General features: G+C 47.7%; 2 protein-coding genes across 2 annotated transcripts; one reads left to right on the top strand and one right to left on the bottom strand.

Annotated features, from left to right (window-relative positions):
* Window positions 1-3,787: 3,787 nt before the first annotated feature.
* Window positions 3,788-6,023, bottom strand: DFL_004687 (uncharacterized protein; the record flags this gene model as incomplete). The annotated part of the gene is made up of 5 exons (XM_067633824.1): window positions 3,788-4,249; window positions 4,323-4,993; window positions 5,053-5,358; window positions 5,431-5,547; window positions 5,603-6,023. 5 exons carry the CDS (start codon window positions 6,021-6,023, stop codon window positions 3,788-3,790), a joined length of 1,977 nt encoding a protein of 658 aa, XP_067491955.1.
* A 4,678-nt stretch (window positions 6,024-10,701) lies between these two features.
* Window positions 10,702-12,487, top strand: DFL_004686 (uncharacterized protein; the record flags this gene model as incomplete). Its single annotated transcript, XM_067633823.1, has 2 exons — window positions 10,702-10,754; window positions 10,867-12,487. The coding sequence occupies 2 exons, from the start codon at window positions 10,702-10,704 to the stop codon at window positions 12,485-12,487; spliced, it is 1,674 nt and encodes a 557-aa protein (XP_067491954.1).
* Window positions 12,488-13,465: the final 978 nt, after the last annotated feature.

The following is a 13,465-nucleotide window of genomic DNA, read 5'->3' as shown; positions in this document are numbered from 1 at the left end:
CTGTATATCCCCTATAGGTTCTTAGCCTATATGTGTTAATATACCGGACTAGGTTCAATTAATAGCGAAACATTTTATGGTAGCATTGTTGTCAGAGTTTCGACGGTATTTACCATTCTACATACCACCGAAGTGAGCTCGTTGATTGGGGGCGTCTCCTTTTCTGCTTGGCCAAAACTTCAATATATTGAGTACAGAGTACATGTCGAGAAGTTCGATTCCGAAACTTTGAGGTAATATTTCTCTCATCAGGCCCGCAAAACACCTATTTCATCTGAAAGATGCAGAAATCAGCATTTAACATGCCATTTACGGCTTGCGTCTGCCGTGTCTGCAGTTGCATGCAGCCTTTTAATCTTTTCTTGATGCAGAAAAAATTAACAAACGCCACCTACAACACGAGGCCTGCTGACCGAAAAGCGTGTTTTCCACGTGCGCCCAGCCCTCCCTTCTTGCAGATTTCCCTTCTCAGCGGGGCCAATTACAAGGGCCAGCAGAATTGGATGCTGGCCAAGATTTATGAAACGCGGATCGAAAACTCCCTGGCCACAGCGTGCCAACCTCTCCAGACATCGGCTGGACGCAGCTGATTAGCCGTGATGCAGGAAACCTGCAAAAGCTGCAGCTTTGCTTCCTCGGGAAATAAACAACCAGACCAAGGTATCATTCGAATTCCTCATGACTCTTGCCTCTTACCCAATGGAAATCCTTTATCACAGGATTGGAAGAGATTTTTTGGATCGACAAACCATCCCCAACCAATCCCTCGGAATGTTTGCCCGTCATGCATCTGCAAACGGCGCTATCTCGGGATATTCAACATGGCCATGTGGCCTGCTGCAGTGCGTCGAGGAATCTCATTCGAACGTTCGAACAGATGGATGGCTGCGGTTCGTCGCGGCACCGCACTTCGAGTCATTCCGATGGTTTGTTTGCCTTTTATTCGTTCCTGTCTCGTTTAGGCGGACAAACGCTTTGGCTATCAAAGCTTACTCTCGGGTCTTGAGATTCGATTGGTAGGTTTAAGCAAAAATATCGCAAAGTCGGGTTTTCCGTCAGTTCTAGGGCGTGGCGCTTGATTGCTTCAGCCCATTGAGCTAATCCGATGGTATCTTTCTGAAGCTTCCGGCGTCTAACTCACGTTTATATTCCGTGCAACTATACCTAAATTTCCAACGTCAAGGGTAAGACTGCCGTTTCGATGCATGTGCAAACACGAGAGTCCCCTACCATTCCCAAACCTTTTAAACTTTTTAATATATGATTATCATGATCCCAATTCGTTACTCACATTTCCAGCACCCTCTTCCCTATAGATATGGGTCTTTCTCTATTTTCTTCCGGACGGCTACTGGCCTGTTATCCCTCGGCAGATACCGAATTAATTAGTTCCAGACCTCTGGATTCTCCGATACGGCATTGACCTGCAAATGCAACAGGCGTTTCAAATTAACAGCCTCGTTTCCAAAGCTGCAGTTATGAGATCATTATTTGCCGGTTCTGGGTATATATTCGAATCTTTTTTTTAAAGTCGCTGCATATATTCGGATGTATATACCGTATCCGACGTTCAAGATAGGGGATAGGAGGTTCTTTGACAGGTTGCATTGTGGTTAAAGGGGTCCATACCCATAAGCTTAAACCAAAACGCGGACCAGGCGCCGAAGAGAAGCTATTTTGACAGTTTGTGTAACAACCCGAACTGGTTGCACATGCCTATAATCTTAGGTGGCTGCTGCTGCGGTATCGCTGAATTTGACGTGACAGGATGTACCCGACGATAAACCACATCGCAATTTAGCCCAGGAACAAGCTCGACCGTAGCATCAAAAGCCCAAGCGTCGAATTTTCTAACGACATCCAGACAATCAGCTTCGCGATTGCCTCGAAGGATAAAGCCGCGTCGACTAGATCCGAAGGTCTAAGAATAGCTCACGGCTAGGATACATGTTTGGGGCTCGCCAATTGGCACTTACCGAATTACTAACCAGGCTTCTAGACGGATTCTAGCCCAACCTTTAACGTCCCTAACTGATATCACAAAAATCTAGAAAATAGAACAGGAACAAGCCATACTTTCTAACCTACCATCTACTTCCAAACTGCACAGACACTTTGAAACTATAGTCTCTAATGTTTCACCTATCAATCGATTTCCCGTACCACCCTCCCAAGCCGCATGAATCCAGTCCTCCCACGTTGAACCTGCATGCATTAGTACATTCCCAACATCTCTACCATTCCATTGAAAGAAACTTTCTCTGCAGATCCTGTTTCTGTTTCTGCATATTTTCGACGGGAAAGCTAAGAAGACATCCCTGGTGATTTTGTTTGGAATATATTAAAAAAGAGAAAAAATCGAAGCGCTCGTGACTACCGTCCAGGCCTGCATAGCTATCCATACGGGTATGTTTACGCGGATTTGCGTCTTTTTAGTTCCCCAGGCATCTGTACGTAAGCTTAAACATTTTAGGTGGTATGGCGGACTCTAAAATTCATTTAACTGCGCCCAAACCTGGTCGAACTTTCGTATTCAGCTTCCATAAAGATCATAGAGTATCCGTATCGGTACCGACAGAGTGGTACGGCTAGGGATATACTTCTTAGCTGTTCTTGGGTTTCGTACACGCCTACTTGAATATATATACATTTAGAATACTCTCCGTCGAACCGGCTGCAGGTTGAAGACAGCTTGAGGAGCTCGGGCCCCCATCCCCGGTACTGCCTACGTCGGCACTTGTGTGCGCGTACCTGAGTTTGGCAGATGGTGTCTTTGGTGGAATGTTTCGAGCTGTGCCGCGATCGCACTGGCCAGTACTATCCAAGGCTTACCCCGCATGGGATCTTGCAATATCTATACTTCGAAATGTACGTATAAACTAACTTGGCATCGATCCCGTATTATAGATAAAATATGATAGAAGGCCAAGCAATCGCGCATACACCGGGATAACCGTATCCACTCTGGTATTTTGCAACGGTGGAACCGAGGTTCAATCAACCGTGTAGAATTTTTCGACGTAACTACTTCGCTGAGGGCGGTGAGGTCGGCTGGCTAGGTCAGATGTAGACTCGCGCACGTATTTAGATATAATGCAGCCAGCTTCCCGCGGAATATGAAATAAATGTTACCGTGCGTCCCGTCCGAACAGGCATTGGATGTAATCCTTCCAAACTACCTAGGCACTTACTAATATCATGAATATCAACCAGTGAGATAACCAGTAGATTAAGGCTTTTTATTTTCTGTCTCTGTAGGTTCGCACGGGTATGTACACGTGTCAAAGCAGTCTGCTTTCGGAGAGCGTATACGCAACGGTCATTGGATACATACCATCATGAGCCTCCCGTCACCGATCCAACATGCATACGGCTGCAGATTCTGATACACCATCTCCTGGAACGGGTCAAGATTGCAATTCCTAGCGGTGCTAAGCCTATGACTTTATTTTCACATGGAATTTAAAATATAGTCCACATGATAAACATTCGAGTCGGATGACAAATCTGGTGCTAAATATTTGGAGATTTTCGTTCATCCAGGATACAGCGAGGACTTACGGGGTCGTCGATACTATCGTAGATAAGTGAAAGATAAATCTATCATTTGCACAACGTATCATTATTATCAAAATATACTATGCTATATGTACAACGAATCTAAAGGCTAAGCTCTAAAGTATAAAAAATCCAAACAGACACTGCTTCGCAAGGCAAGACATTAACCAAAAGAATGTGAACATATCATCGGCCGTTCAAACAGACAAGGTTTTACTGAAAAAAAAATCTAAGATCTTTCACCCGACTCAGGAGAAAACTCCGGCTTTCCAGACTTCGTCTGCAAAGCCGCCGATGAATCAACCTGCGGAGCTTCAGATCGAGACTTAACAGGTCCCAAGCTACTCAAACTACCGAACGAAGGCTGTCTTTGCTTGGGTGTCATGACCACTTCGAGAGTTTCATTCTCATTGACAGGGATGCTGACGAATGGAATGTATGTCAAAGCTCTTCTCCACCTGGGAAGTTTCCTGTATTGGTGGATGTAAGCTGTCTCCTTGGGGTCTTCCTTGGGGAGGTGGGTGTGCAGGTCGACTTCTGTTGCTTTTATAAATCTTGTTTGACGGCGCCAGATTAGGTAGACTGTGACGAGGATGAACCAAGCTGGAATTGGGGTGGCGGCATTGAAGAAGGTGACTGCGGTGCCGGAACCCTTGAGAGGAGCAATTGCGATGTAGACTTGCCCGCCAAGCTGGTTTTATATATGTTAGCCAACGCACAATTTACAACAAAGTCCCTTTCGGAACAGGTGGGTGAGAACTTACCAAGAACCAAAGGATGATGCTGCCGATAGCATCTTTTGGCAAAGGCCACCTCATAGAGTACAAGAAAGGAGTATTTTCATCAGGGTTTCCCTGAACAGAGACAGCACGACGGTACATCAAGTGAACGCTAAGGATAGAAATCCAAACGATCAAGAAGACCATACCGGTATTGGAAGCAAACCACTCAAACGCATCATTCGAGAAAGCGGCTATCATGACGACGACAATACCGCAGATATATGCAAACCCAATAGCACGGGCTGGCTTCCCTTGATGATTCTTCTGCATAAACCACCTTGGCGCATTACCATCTTCGGCCATGACGGAGAGTATCTGACCGCAGACGTATATACAGCAGTTGGCAACAGAGAGGACGGAAAGCATGATGTTAACGTTGAAAATGTGGGAGAGTCCGGGATACCCGTAAACCTTGAAGGCATGGACGAAGGGGGAGAGAACAACGTCTGCTTCCTGGAGCGCCGGGTCGTCGGAGCTGAGGAGGAGGGTGATGCAGAAGAGGGAGGAGATGTAGAAGAGAGCCATGCGGAAACGGTAAGTGTTCAAGGTTCTAGGGATGGAAAATCGTGGCTTGTGCACGTCACCAGAGGCGACAGCGCCGATTTCGACACCGCCGTTGGAGAAGGCAGCCAAGATGGCAGCGTTGACGAGACCTGTATCATCATGTTAGAGATAGCGGCAAAGAATGGAAAAGCATTTTAAAGTTACGAACCTTTTATTCCCATATTGAACGGCCCAGGTGTACGGTAGTATTGGCCAAATGAGGGGGTCTCATGCAAGTCGCCCTTCTTGAAGCCGCACATCATGAAAATGGTCCAGATGATGAAACCCGTCACAGATATGACACGGAAGCTGCCGATAAAGAACTCGACTTCTGCGAAAATATGTGGCGGCGATGCGTGAATTGCCAAGATGACAGCCAGGAAAATCAATCCTACGAGCCAGAATGGAACATGGGGGGCCCAAACCCGGATGGTATAGGCGATGGCGTTGGATTCAGCTCCAAAGGTGAACATGTCTAGATGCGGTACTATTAGAGTTCCGTTTCTTATCCATACTACGGATGGATCGACGGGTCAGGTGAACTTACAGGCGCAGAAGTAGATGTATCCGAGGGCAAAACCATGGGCGGGGTGAACGAATCTTGTGGCGTAGCGGATAAAGCTGCCGGAGACCGGGTATCTCATCGACAATTCGCACATAGCACCTGTAGATAGGGTTAATTCTGTCTTAGATTAAGCCATCAATGATAGAAAACTTACAGGCAACAAAGTAGAGAACAATAGTCATGAGTATATTATTAATGAGGAGCGAAGCGGGACCACCAATAGCTAATTGTCGACCAGATGTCACAAAAAGACCCATACCAATACCGGAAGTCAAGTTAAGCATCTGATGATGTCGGAAATTGAATGGTTTCGCCTTCTTGGCGCCGGCCTGGGGCTCACCGTCGCCTGGGTTCGAACCCCCCATACCAAGGAACGACGGTAGGCACTTCTTCCATCGCAGCGAGTCATCGGCTGCTTCAGTCGTTCCAACTACATTCGAATGGGATGACTGAAGGTCACTTAGTGCCTCTGCTTTCGAAGATTCGTCGCCATCTCCACGACTAGGGAAAGTAAATGACGAAATGTGGTTGGTAGGATGGCTACTACTTACGGCCACTTCCTTTTCAGTCGCCATGTTTGGGGGAGTGAGGGGTTTATAAATGAGTGTGAGATGTGAGATATCTTATAAATGAGCGACTAGAGGTGAGTAACCTGCTGATAGGCATGCATGGAAAGGATGGAGGAATAACGACAAGATATATACGCGGAAACTCTAAAATAAGCTTCCTTGCTTGTTCTGCGTCTTCTCGACACTAGGTCCCAGCGCTCCTCTCAGTTCCGAACCGGCAGGGAATGCTTGTCTACAATGCGACTAACTCTACTACGAGACTAGGGAAAGAGCTGGGAGATCTGACCCAATGCGGTGCATTTGGTGAGTAAAGATAGGCCGTTATTTGCTCTAGTAATTAGGTATGCGCGAGTAGAAATGCCAATTGAAACCTTAATGCCTACGATCCGACATGTCATCTTGCTTGGATAGGAATAGAGCTGTATGTAGGACTATCACGGAGAGGGGTTCTAGAAGGCCAGAATTGAAACAAGATCATTTCACCCTTACGCTATAACACTGAATTCCGATTAATTCTCCGATGGGAACCGTAGCCATATGTCAATTAGGCACCATGACGGTTCGCCTAAACAGCCTGGGGAAGAACGCCGTCGCTGTTTCTGCAGGTCCGTCGGCTGCCTTGTGGGGGGGGTTCCATGTGGCACCTGTAACCAGGTTTTAGTTCGGACGTGCATAGGGCTCTTTGACTAAACCTGGTAAGCTAGCACACGACTCGAGTTTGGATGGTGCGCCTACATCCCTTAAACTTCCTGGCGACGGAGAGTAGTTCAATTTGCGAGACAGAAGTGGGAAAAGGAATCGAAAGTTACCGCTGGGTTGATTCAGGTGCACATACCTGGTTTACCTACTGCAATTCCTCAAACAGGCGACTGTTGGTGAGGCAGAACGAGACAGTTGAGAGTTTGGGGCAAGTGAACAACGCAAGGCTTACCGTATGTGGTTGTGCATGGCCAGCCCAAAATCCAACACCAGAGTTCGACTACCACGCGACGCTTGGCTTCATTCGGATCCGCATAATTGGTGGTTTCTTGACAGGTGAAGAATGCGAACACCAGCCATTCTTGACGCCTCTCGCAACGGTAGCGAGGGTTGGGCGTGGCGAGGATAGAGCTTAAGAAATTGGCAATGCAGAGCTTCCTCATGCTGCAAAGCGCGTCGGGTGGACATGTAACGTCGTTGATATTCGTTAATTCGAATGCCAATTCTTCGCATATTGTCACTATATTGGAATCACTACCGGTTCGGAGCCTACCGGATTCCTAGATGCTCAAAGGTATTTAAGAAGGTAAGGACGTCAAGATGTTTACATTGTCGATTTTGGATCCTTGAGCCCGAGAAGACGGGGAACGGAACCCGCCTTCGGTGGACTTTTAGTTCTCGGCTCGAATCCTCTAGACTCTTCTCGCGGTTGTCTCCCATTCGGGCCGCGGGATATAAATCTAGATCGGGTTCCAGTGGCGATGCCGAAATCAGATTGTGGGGACCCCGTTTCCGTGTGGCCGTCGGTTCTTATTGCTGGGGCTGCATAGCCGATAGATGTATACATAAATAGGTGGCAAGAATCATGATTAGCTCATCCAAAGACATTTGACAGCTCGGCCGGATAACATGTTTTAAGAGAGAGAAAAACTACTTGCGAAGGCCCGGAAAAATATTCGTCTGCCGAAAAAATACTACGGACACGCCGAAAGTCCTACTCGATGGTACCTACAGACATCGGACGGGACTGAAAGCATGTGCGCTGGTAATCACATAGCAACAAGTCCGAAAGATCTTCACGGCTAGTGTACTTTCTCTAACATCTTATCAGCTTGCGTCTTTTTTCTCCCTTCTCCCACTCCTGTAAGGCTGCATGTACTATGTACTCGAGATGAGTCGTTCAGCCAAACCACTGGAGCTTCCAACTTCATCCGATATCTAAATTGAAGGGGTACAAATTTCCCGAGATAAGAAAGTCATGCCGGTCTTTTGGAGGTGGAAAACCTGAAACGTCCTTGAAAGGATCATTTCGATATCTCCTCCTCTAATGCATCCCTGTATCAGGTCATATCATCGTAGTCAGAAAGGAAGTGGATATCATTCTCATGCAACACGAAAACTGCAGGTTTCAAAAACGGTCCAATTTTTTTCAACGGTCATAGATGATTCCCGAATCGAATCGCGCGAATTTTGCCGTACCTATGCTTTTTTTTTTTTTTTTTTTTTTTTTTTTTTTTTGATATTATAGCTATGCCATTCCTTTGCAAGTTTTGGATGAGTGATAAAAACAAAAAAAATCCTGCTTTTTTAAGAACTTGCATCCCTTTTCAAGAAAGTTGCGTAAGGAACTAGCAGAGGAACTTGAACGATTACATGAGAATTATTCCGTTCTGAGGACAGGGCAAAAACAATTATCCGAAAAGGAACGAATACAAAAAAAAATTACCAGCAAAATGGAGTGTTGCCGACCTGAGACTTTTTCCCAAGGCCCTACGGCCGCTTCGTTCACATGCTCGTGATCGTGGGCGGACCTGTTTTTGGTAACAGGCCGAAGCTACCCACGGCCACACACCTAACCACTTTCACCTTAGAACCGACCAACCACATTGCTTCGAATTGTCTGGCCCAGATAGCACGCTGTATTACCCCAGATTTCGGCTACTCACGCTTTTCATCGATGCAAGCCCTTCGCGGGCTTTGCTCACTTTTGGCTGGCTGTTAGCTGGGCTGGGATCGGGAACTGGTCGTTCTTAATATATCCCTCATGGACCCACTAACCTCGAATCTGTTTCGGTAAATCCGTCTTGCTACATTGAACTGCAGCTGAATGGTATCCTGACTTCTTGATTGGGTTCGTTGATTACGACTTCAATGCTTCTCATGTAGTGCTATAATTGCTTTCTTCTCGGCCTTTTACCTGTCCTATCTGCACACTGTGTAAGGGTTGGAAGCTTAGCTTTGAAGTTCCAAGGATAACGCTCGTGTGACGCTCTAGAATACCACACAAGAAATATGTGAAGATTGCAAGCTGACTCGAAAGTTAACATTCCTTGCCCGAATTTCACGATGCTATGATGGATTTCATGATCAGAATGACGTTTTTTCTTAGCGTCCGGGTAGGCAAACGGAACCTCATGATCTATTTGCGAAGTAGCGTCCGTTAGAAAGGAGAGAGAGACATATCTAGTCAGGCAAGTGGAAATTGGTGATATGACGAAATGCCCGCCAAGGCAGCCGACAAACTCGAGACTTTTTTCGGGTAGAAGGACCCGCTTAGAAGGGTATTTCTTGGTTTGAAGCCGTTCAGCTTTGATGTCGATTAAAAATTTCGTTCATCATGCCAAGTTCTTTTACCTCTTCGGGTTTTTTGCCATCTTGTATGCAGTCAGTTTTTGAAGGGGGCATGGGTCCCCTGGTCAATGCAGCATTGAACAGAAAGAGTATATGGCTAGATTGTAGATAGCAAAAAATGAGATTTTTTCGGAACGGGACCCCTAGCTGTTTCTGGGAGTCCAACAGATAGCAGCAGCAAGCACGGTACCGTGCTGTGCCTGCTGGGCTAATCAGGAGGATGAACTGGAGTAGCTTGAGGGTAATACCAGCTGTGGTTTCTTCTGTAGACGATATCTCTGTCCACTTGCACCTATCCCCACTCGTACTCGTACTCATCTCGCGACCATCCCCTTGATCTCAAACCCTCCAGCGAAAGGGAAAGAATCAAACAAAGATAATCAAAAAAAAGTGACTTCGACTTTGCCTCCCTGCATTCGTGTCTGATTCTTGAGACCGAAGGTCTAGCCTTCCACGGTCGTCCAGCAGTGAAAAACCTGCAGCTGTCGAGGAGATTCCGAGTCTCTCCGACAGCCCCCCAAGGTACCTTTCTCCCACAGAACCTCCTTCCGTATCTTCCCGTATTGCGGGGACGCCTGTGCTAACGATGATGGCAAAAAACAAAAAAAGATGAATCGGGTACAGTTCGCTAGCCCTTCCTTTCGTGACTCTGCGCCCTGGGAAAGGATGACCAGTCATTGGTCCAGACCTGGGAAGACGCTGCTGTCGTGCTTTTCGGGTACCTCCTCGCCCTCTGTCCGATGGCCAGGTTCGGTCGAGCTATGCAGGCACTTCCATTTGTCGCATTTTCGCCCACACAACGCCAAAAGTGGCAGTTTTCGCTAACCTGGAGGTTTGGATGTCGCATGGCTTAGAGTCTGCTGTCGATTTTTCGGAACAATCCAAGTCATGGCGAGAATATTATTGTCCTCAGGGGCCACAGATCGGGTCCAACCGCCGGGCGAGGCATATCTGGATTTCTCGATGCAAATGTTATAAAGTTCGGCCATTCTCCCCTTCGATGTTGATGCTTTTGTCTTTGACTTCAATTCAAGCGATCAACAGTTCCTGATTGCATCTTTCCTACCACACATCTTGTCTTCGAAGGCAGATATAAAAAGAATTCACTCGAACAGAGAAATAACTTTTTATCATAATCAGCAGTAGCATTCCAACTACGGGATATTATCATCACCGCCACCAGCGATCTCTCAAATATAACCACATCCGACCTTCTATAAGATCGTCTTCTGAAATCTGTCAATTTCGACATTCCTATCACTCTTCCTCTAAAGACTTCAACCAAATCACATCATCCGGTCATCCGTACCGTTCGCATATTTCTTGCAAATCCGCATTACACAAATACTTCAAAATGGTTTCGTCCAGAGCTGTCAACAAGACGACTTTACACCCAAAGGGTGTTGCGTAAGTCACACATTTTCCGATGCTAAGCTTTCTCCGGAAGGCCGATAAAATATATAGCTCAAAGTTATCATCATACGCATGGATTCTAACATGATGTGGTTGCATTTTACAGTCCCGTCACGGAGCACACTGAGATCGAGGAGGAACTTCACGACAAGGCCAACATTGACTACGACCGAGTTCAGATCATCTCCAACCCTGCCGTCTCCACCCTCTACGAAGATGCCCTCGTCTTCGAGAGCGGCACTGCCATCACCTCCTCTGGTGCCTTGAGCGCTTACTCCGGTAAGAAGACCGGCCGCTCGCCCGGCGACAAGAGAATCGTCAAGGAGCCATCTTCGGAAAATGAAATCTGGTGGGGCCCCGTCAACAAGCCCATGGACGACCACACCTGGGTTATCAACCGCGAACGTGCCATCGACTACCTTAACACTCGCGACCGCATCTACGTCGTCGACGGTTATGCCGGCTGGGATACTCGCTACAGGATCAACGTCCGTGTCGTCTGCGCTCGCGCTTACCACGCTCTCTTCATGAGAAACATGCTCATCCGCCCGAGCCGAGAAGAACTCGAGCACTTCCACCCCGACTGGGTCATCTACAATGCCGGCAGCTTCCCAGCCAACAAATACACCACCGGTATGACTTCTTCGACATCCGTCGCTCTCAACTTCGCCGAGAAGGAAATGGTCATCCTCGGCACCGAGTACGCCGGTGAGATGAAGAAGGGTATCTTCACCGTCATGTTCTACGAAATGCCAATCAAGCACAACGTCCTCACTCTCCACTCCTCCGCCAACCAGGGTGAGAACGGTGACGTCACCGTCTTCTTCGGACTTTCCGGTACCGGCAAGACTACCCTCTCCGCTGACCCGAAACGTGCCTTGATCGGTGACGACGAGCACTGCTGGACCGACACCGGTGTCTTCAACATCGAGGGAGGCTGCTACGCAAAGTGCGTCGGCCTCAGCCGCGAAAAGGAGCCGGAAATCCACGGTGCCATCCGCTACGGTTCCGTTCTCGAGAACGTCATCTTCGACGAGTACACCCGTGAAGTCGACTACAACGACACCACTCTCACCGAGAACACCCGTGCCGCCTACCCACTCGAATACATTCCCAACGTCAAATTCCCTTGCATCACCGACGGCCACCCGAAAAACCTCATCCTCCTCACCTGCGACGCCTCCGGTGTCCTCCCACCGGTCTCCAAGCTCGACTCCCGCACCGTCTCCTACCACTTCATCTCCGGCTACACTTCCAAGATGAGCGGTACCGAGGAAGGTGTCACGGAACCGCAGGCCACTTTCTCCGCTTGCTTCGGACAACCTTTCCTTGCTCTCCACCCGATGCGCTACGCCGAGATGCTCGCTAACAAGATCTCCGAACACAATGCCGACGCCTGGCTCGTCAACACCGGTTGGGTCGGTGCCTCCGCCGCCGCCGGTGGCAAGCGATGCCCGCTCCGCTACACCCGAGCGATCTTGAACGCCATCCACGACGGCAGCCTCAAGAGCGCCGAGTTCGAGAACTTCCCGGTCTTCAACCTGGCCATTCCCAAGACTTGCAACGGTGTTCCGGATGAGATCTTGGATCCCCGCAAGGCCTGGATGGGAGATGCCGAGAGCTACGAAAGCTCGACTAAGACTTTGGCTTCGAAGTTCATCGAGAACTTCAAGAAGTACCAGGACGGTGTTACCAAGGAGGTTTTGAGCGCTGGACCTCAGTTGTAAACTTTCTTTCTTCTTCTTCATGGCCTCCTTTGAACCTTTTTGATGACTACTTTCCTGTCGTCAAAATTCTTCTACCTTACATATTTTCTGCTTCTTATTCTCTTTTATACAAGGATACCAAAAACGCTCTAATGTCTTGTTGTAATACGATTCGGTTTTCTTTTGCTTCGAATAAGGTCTCTTTTGTTGGATTTCACACCTTGCATCAAAGGCGTTGAATGACTTAATGTTTACTGGTTTTCAGCGAGTTTTTTTTGGTTTTCTTTTTTTTTTCCCTTTTACAAAAAATTTAGATAGATTGCATGCAATTATTGGAATATGAATTTTATTACGCTTAAAACAATTTCTCTCTCTAGATTTCACAGTGACTAGATTGCAAAGGGACACGACCGTAGTGACCCGTCCGTGATCGAATGCGTTGGCAAAAAGGTGTTGATGATATCGCACACTAAGGAGTCTCAGTAATTGGTCTTCGGTGCGAAGCCGGTGCGAATGGACGCTTCGTCTTTATCGCAAATTTCCGCTTTTCTACGATAAGGGGGGGTCCTTCGGACCGGACGAAAACTCTTTCGATCGATTTTTGTTAAAATGCCGCAATAGTTCCCGTCCAGCGCAAGCGGAAGGAAAGGTGAGCCTCTTCAGCTCGTATACGCCTTTGATCGGATGCGGAATGTATACATATGTATATATATACATTTCTACCGAGGTACCCAATAACCGACGGATTGGACAGAAAATGGCATCACTCGATCGATTCCTCTTGCAGCCGTTTCGTGGGAAGAAAAATCAACTGGTACATCTAGAAAGGTTACACAGCAGCAGCGAAGCAAGCGGGCGTTTCGGCAGCTTACGGGGGTCGGCTCGGGAACCTGGGGTGAGAACCGACCGGGTTATCATTGTTGTGCACGGGAGCTCACCGTTAACTCACCCCAGAAGCTAGTATCTTGTATTTGCTCGCGTATCTGGATGGACGGGAGC

Source organism: Arthrobotrys flagrans (genome assembly GCF_004000055.1).
Source record: "Arthrobotrys flagrans strain CBS H-5679 chromosome Unknown unitig_0, whole genome shotgun sequence".
NCBI classification, from domain to species: Eukaryota; Fungi; Ascomycota; class Orbiliomycetes; order Orbiliales; family Orbiliaceae; genus Arthrobotrys; species Arthrobotrys flagrans.
This window is presented reverse-complemented; position numbering and strand designations above follow the sequence as displayed.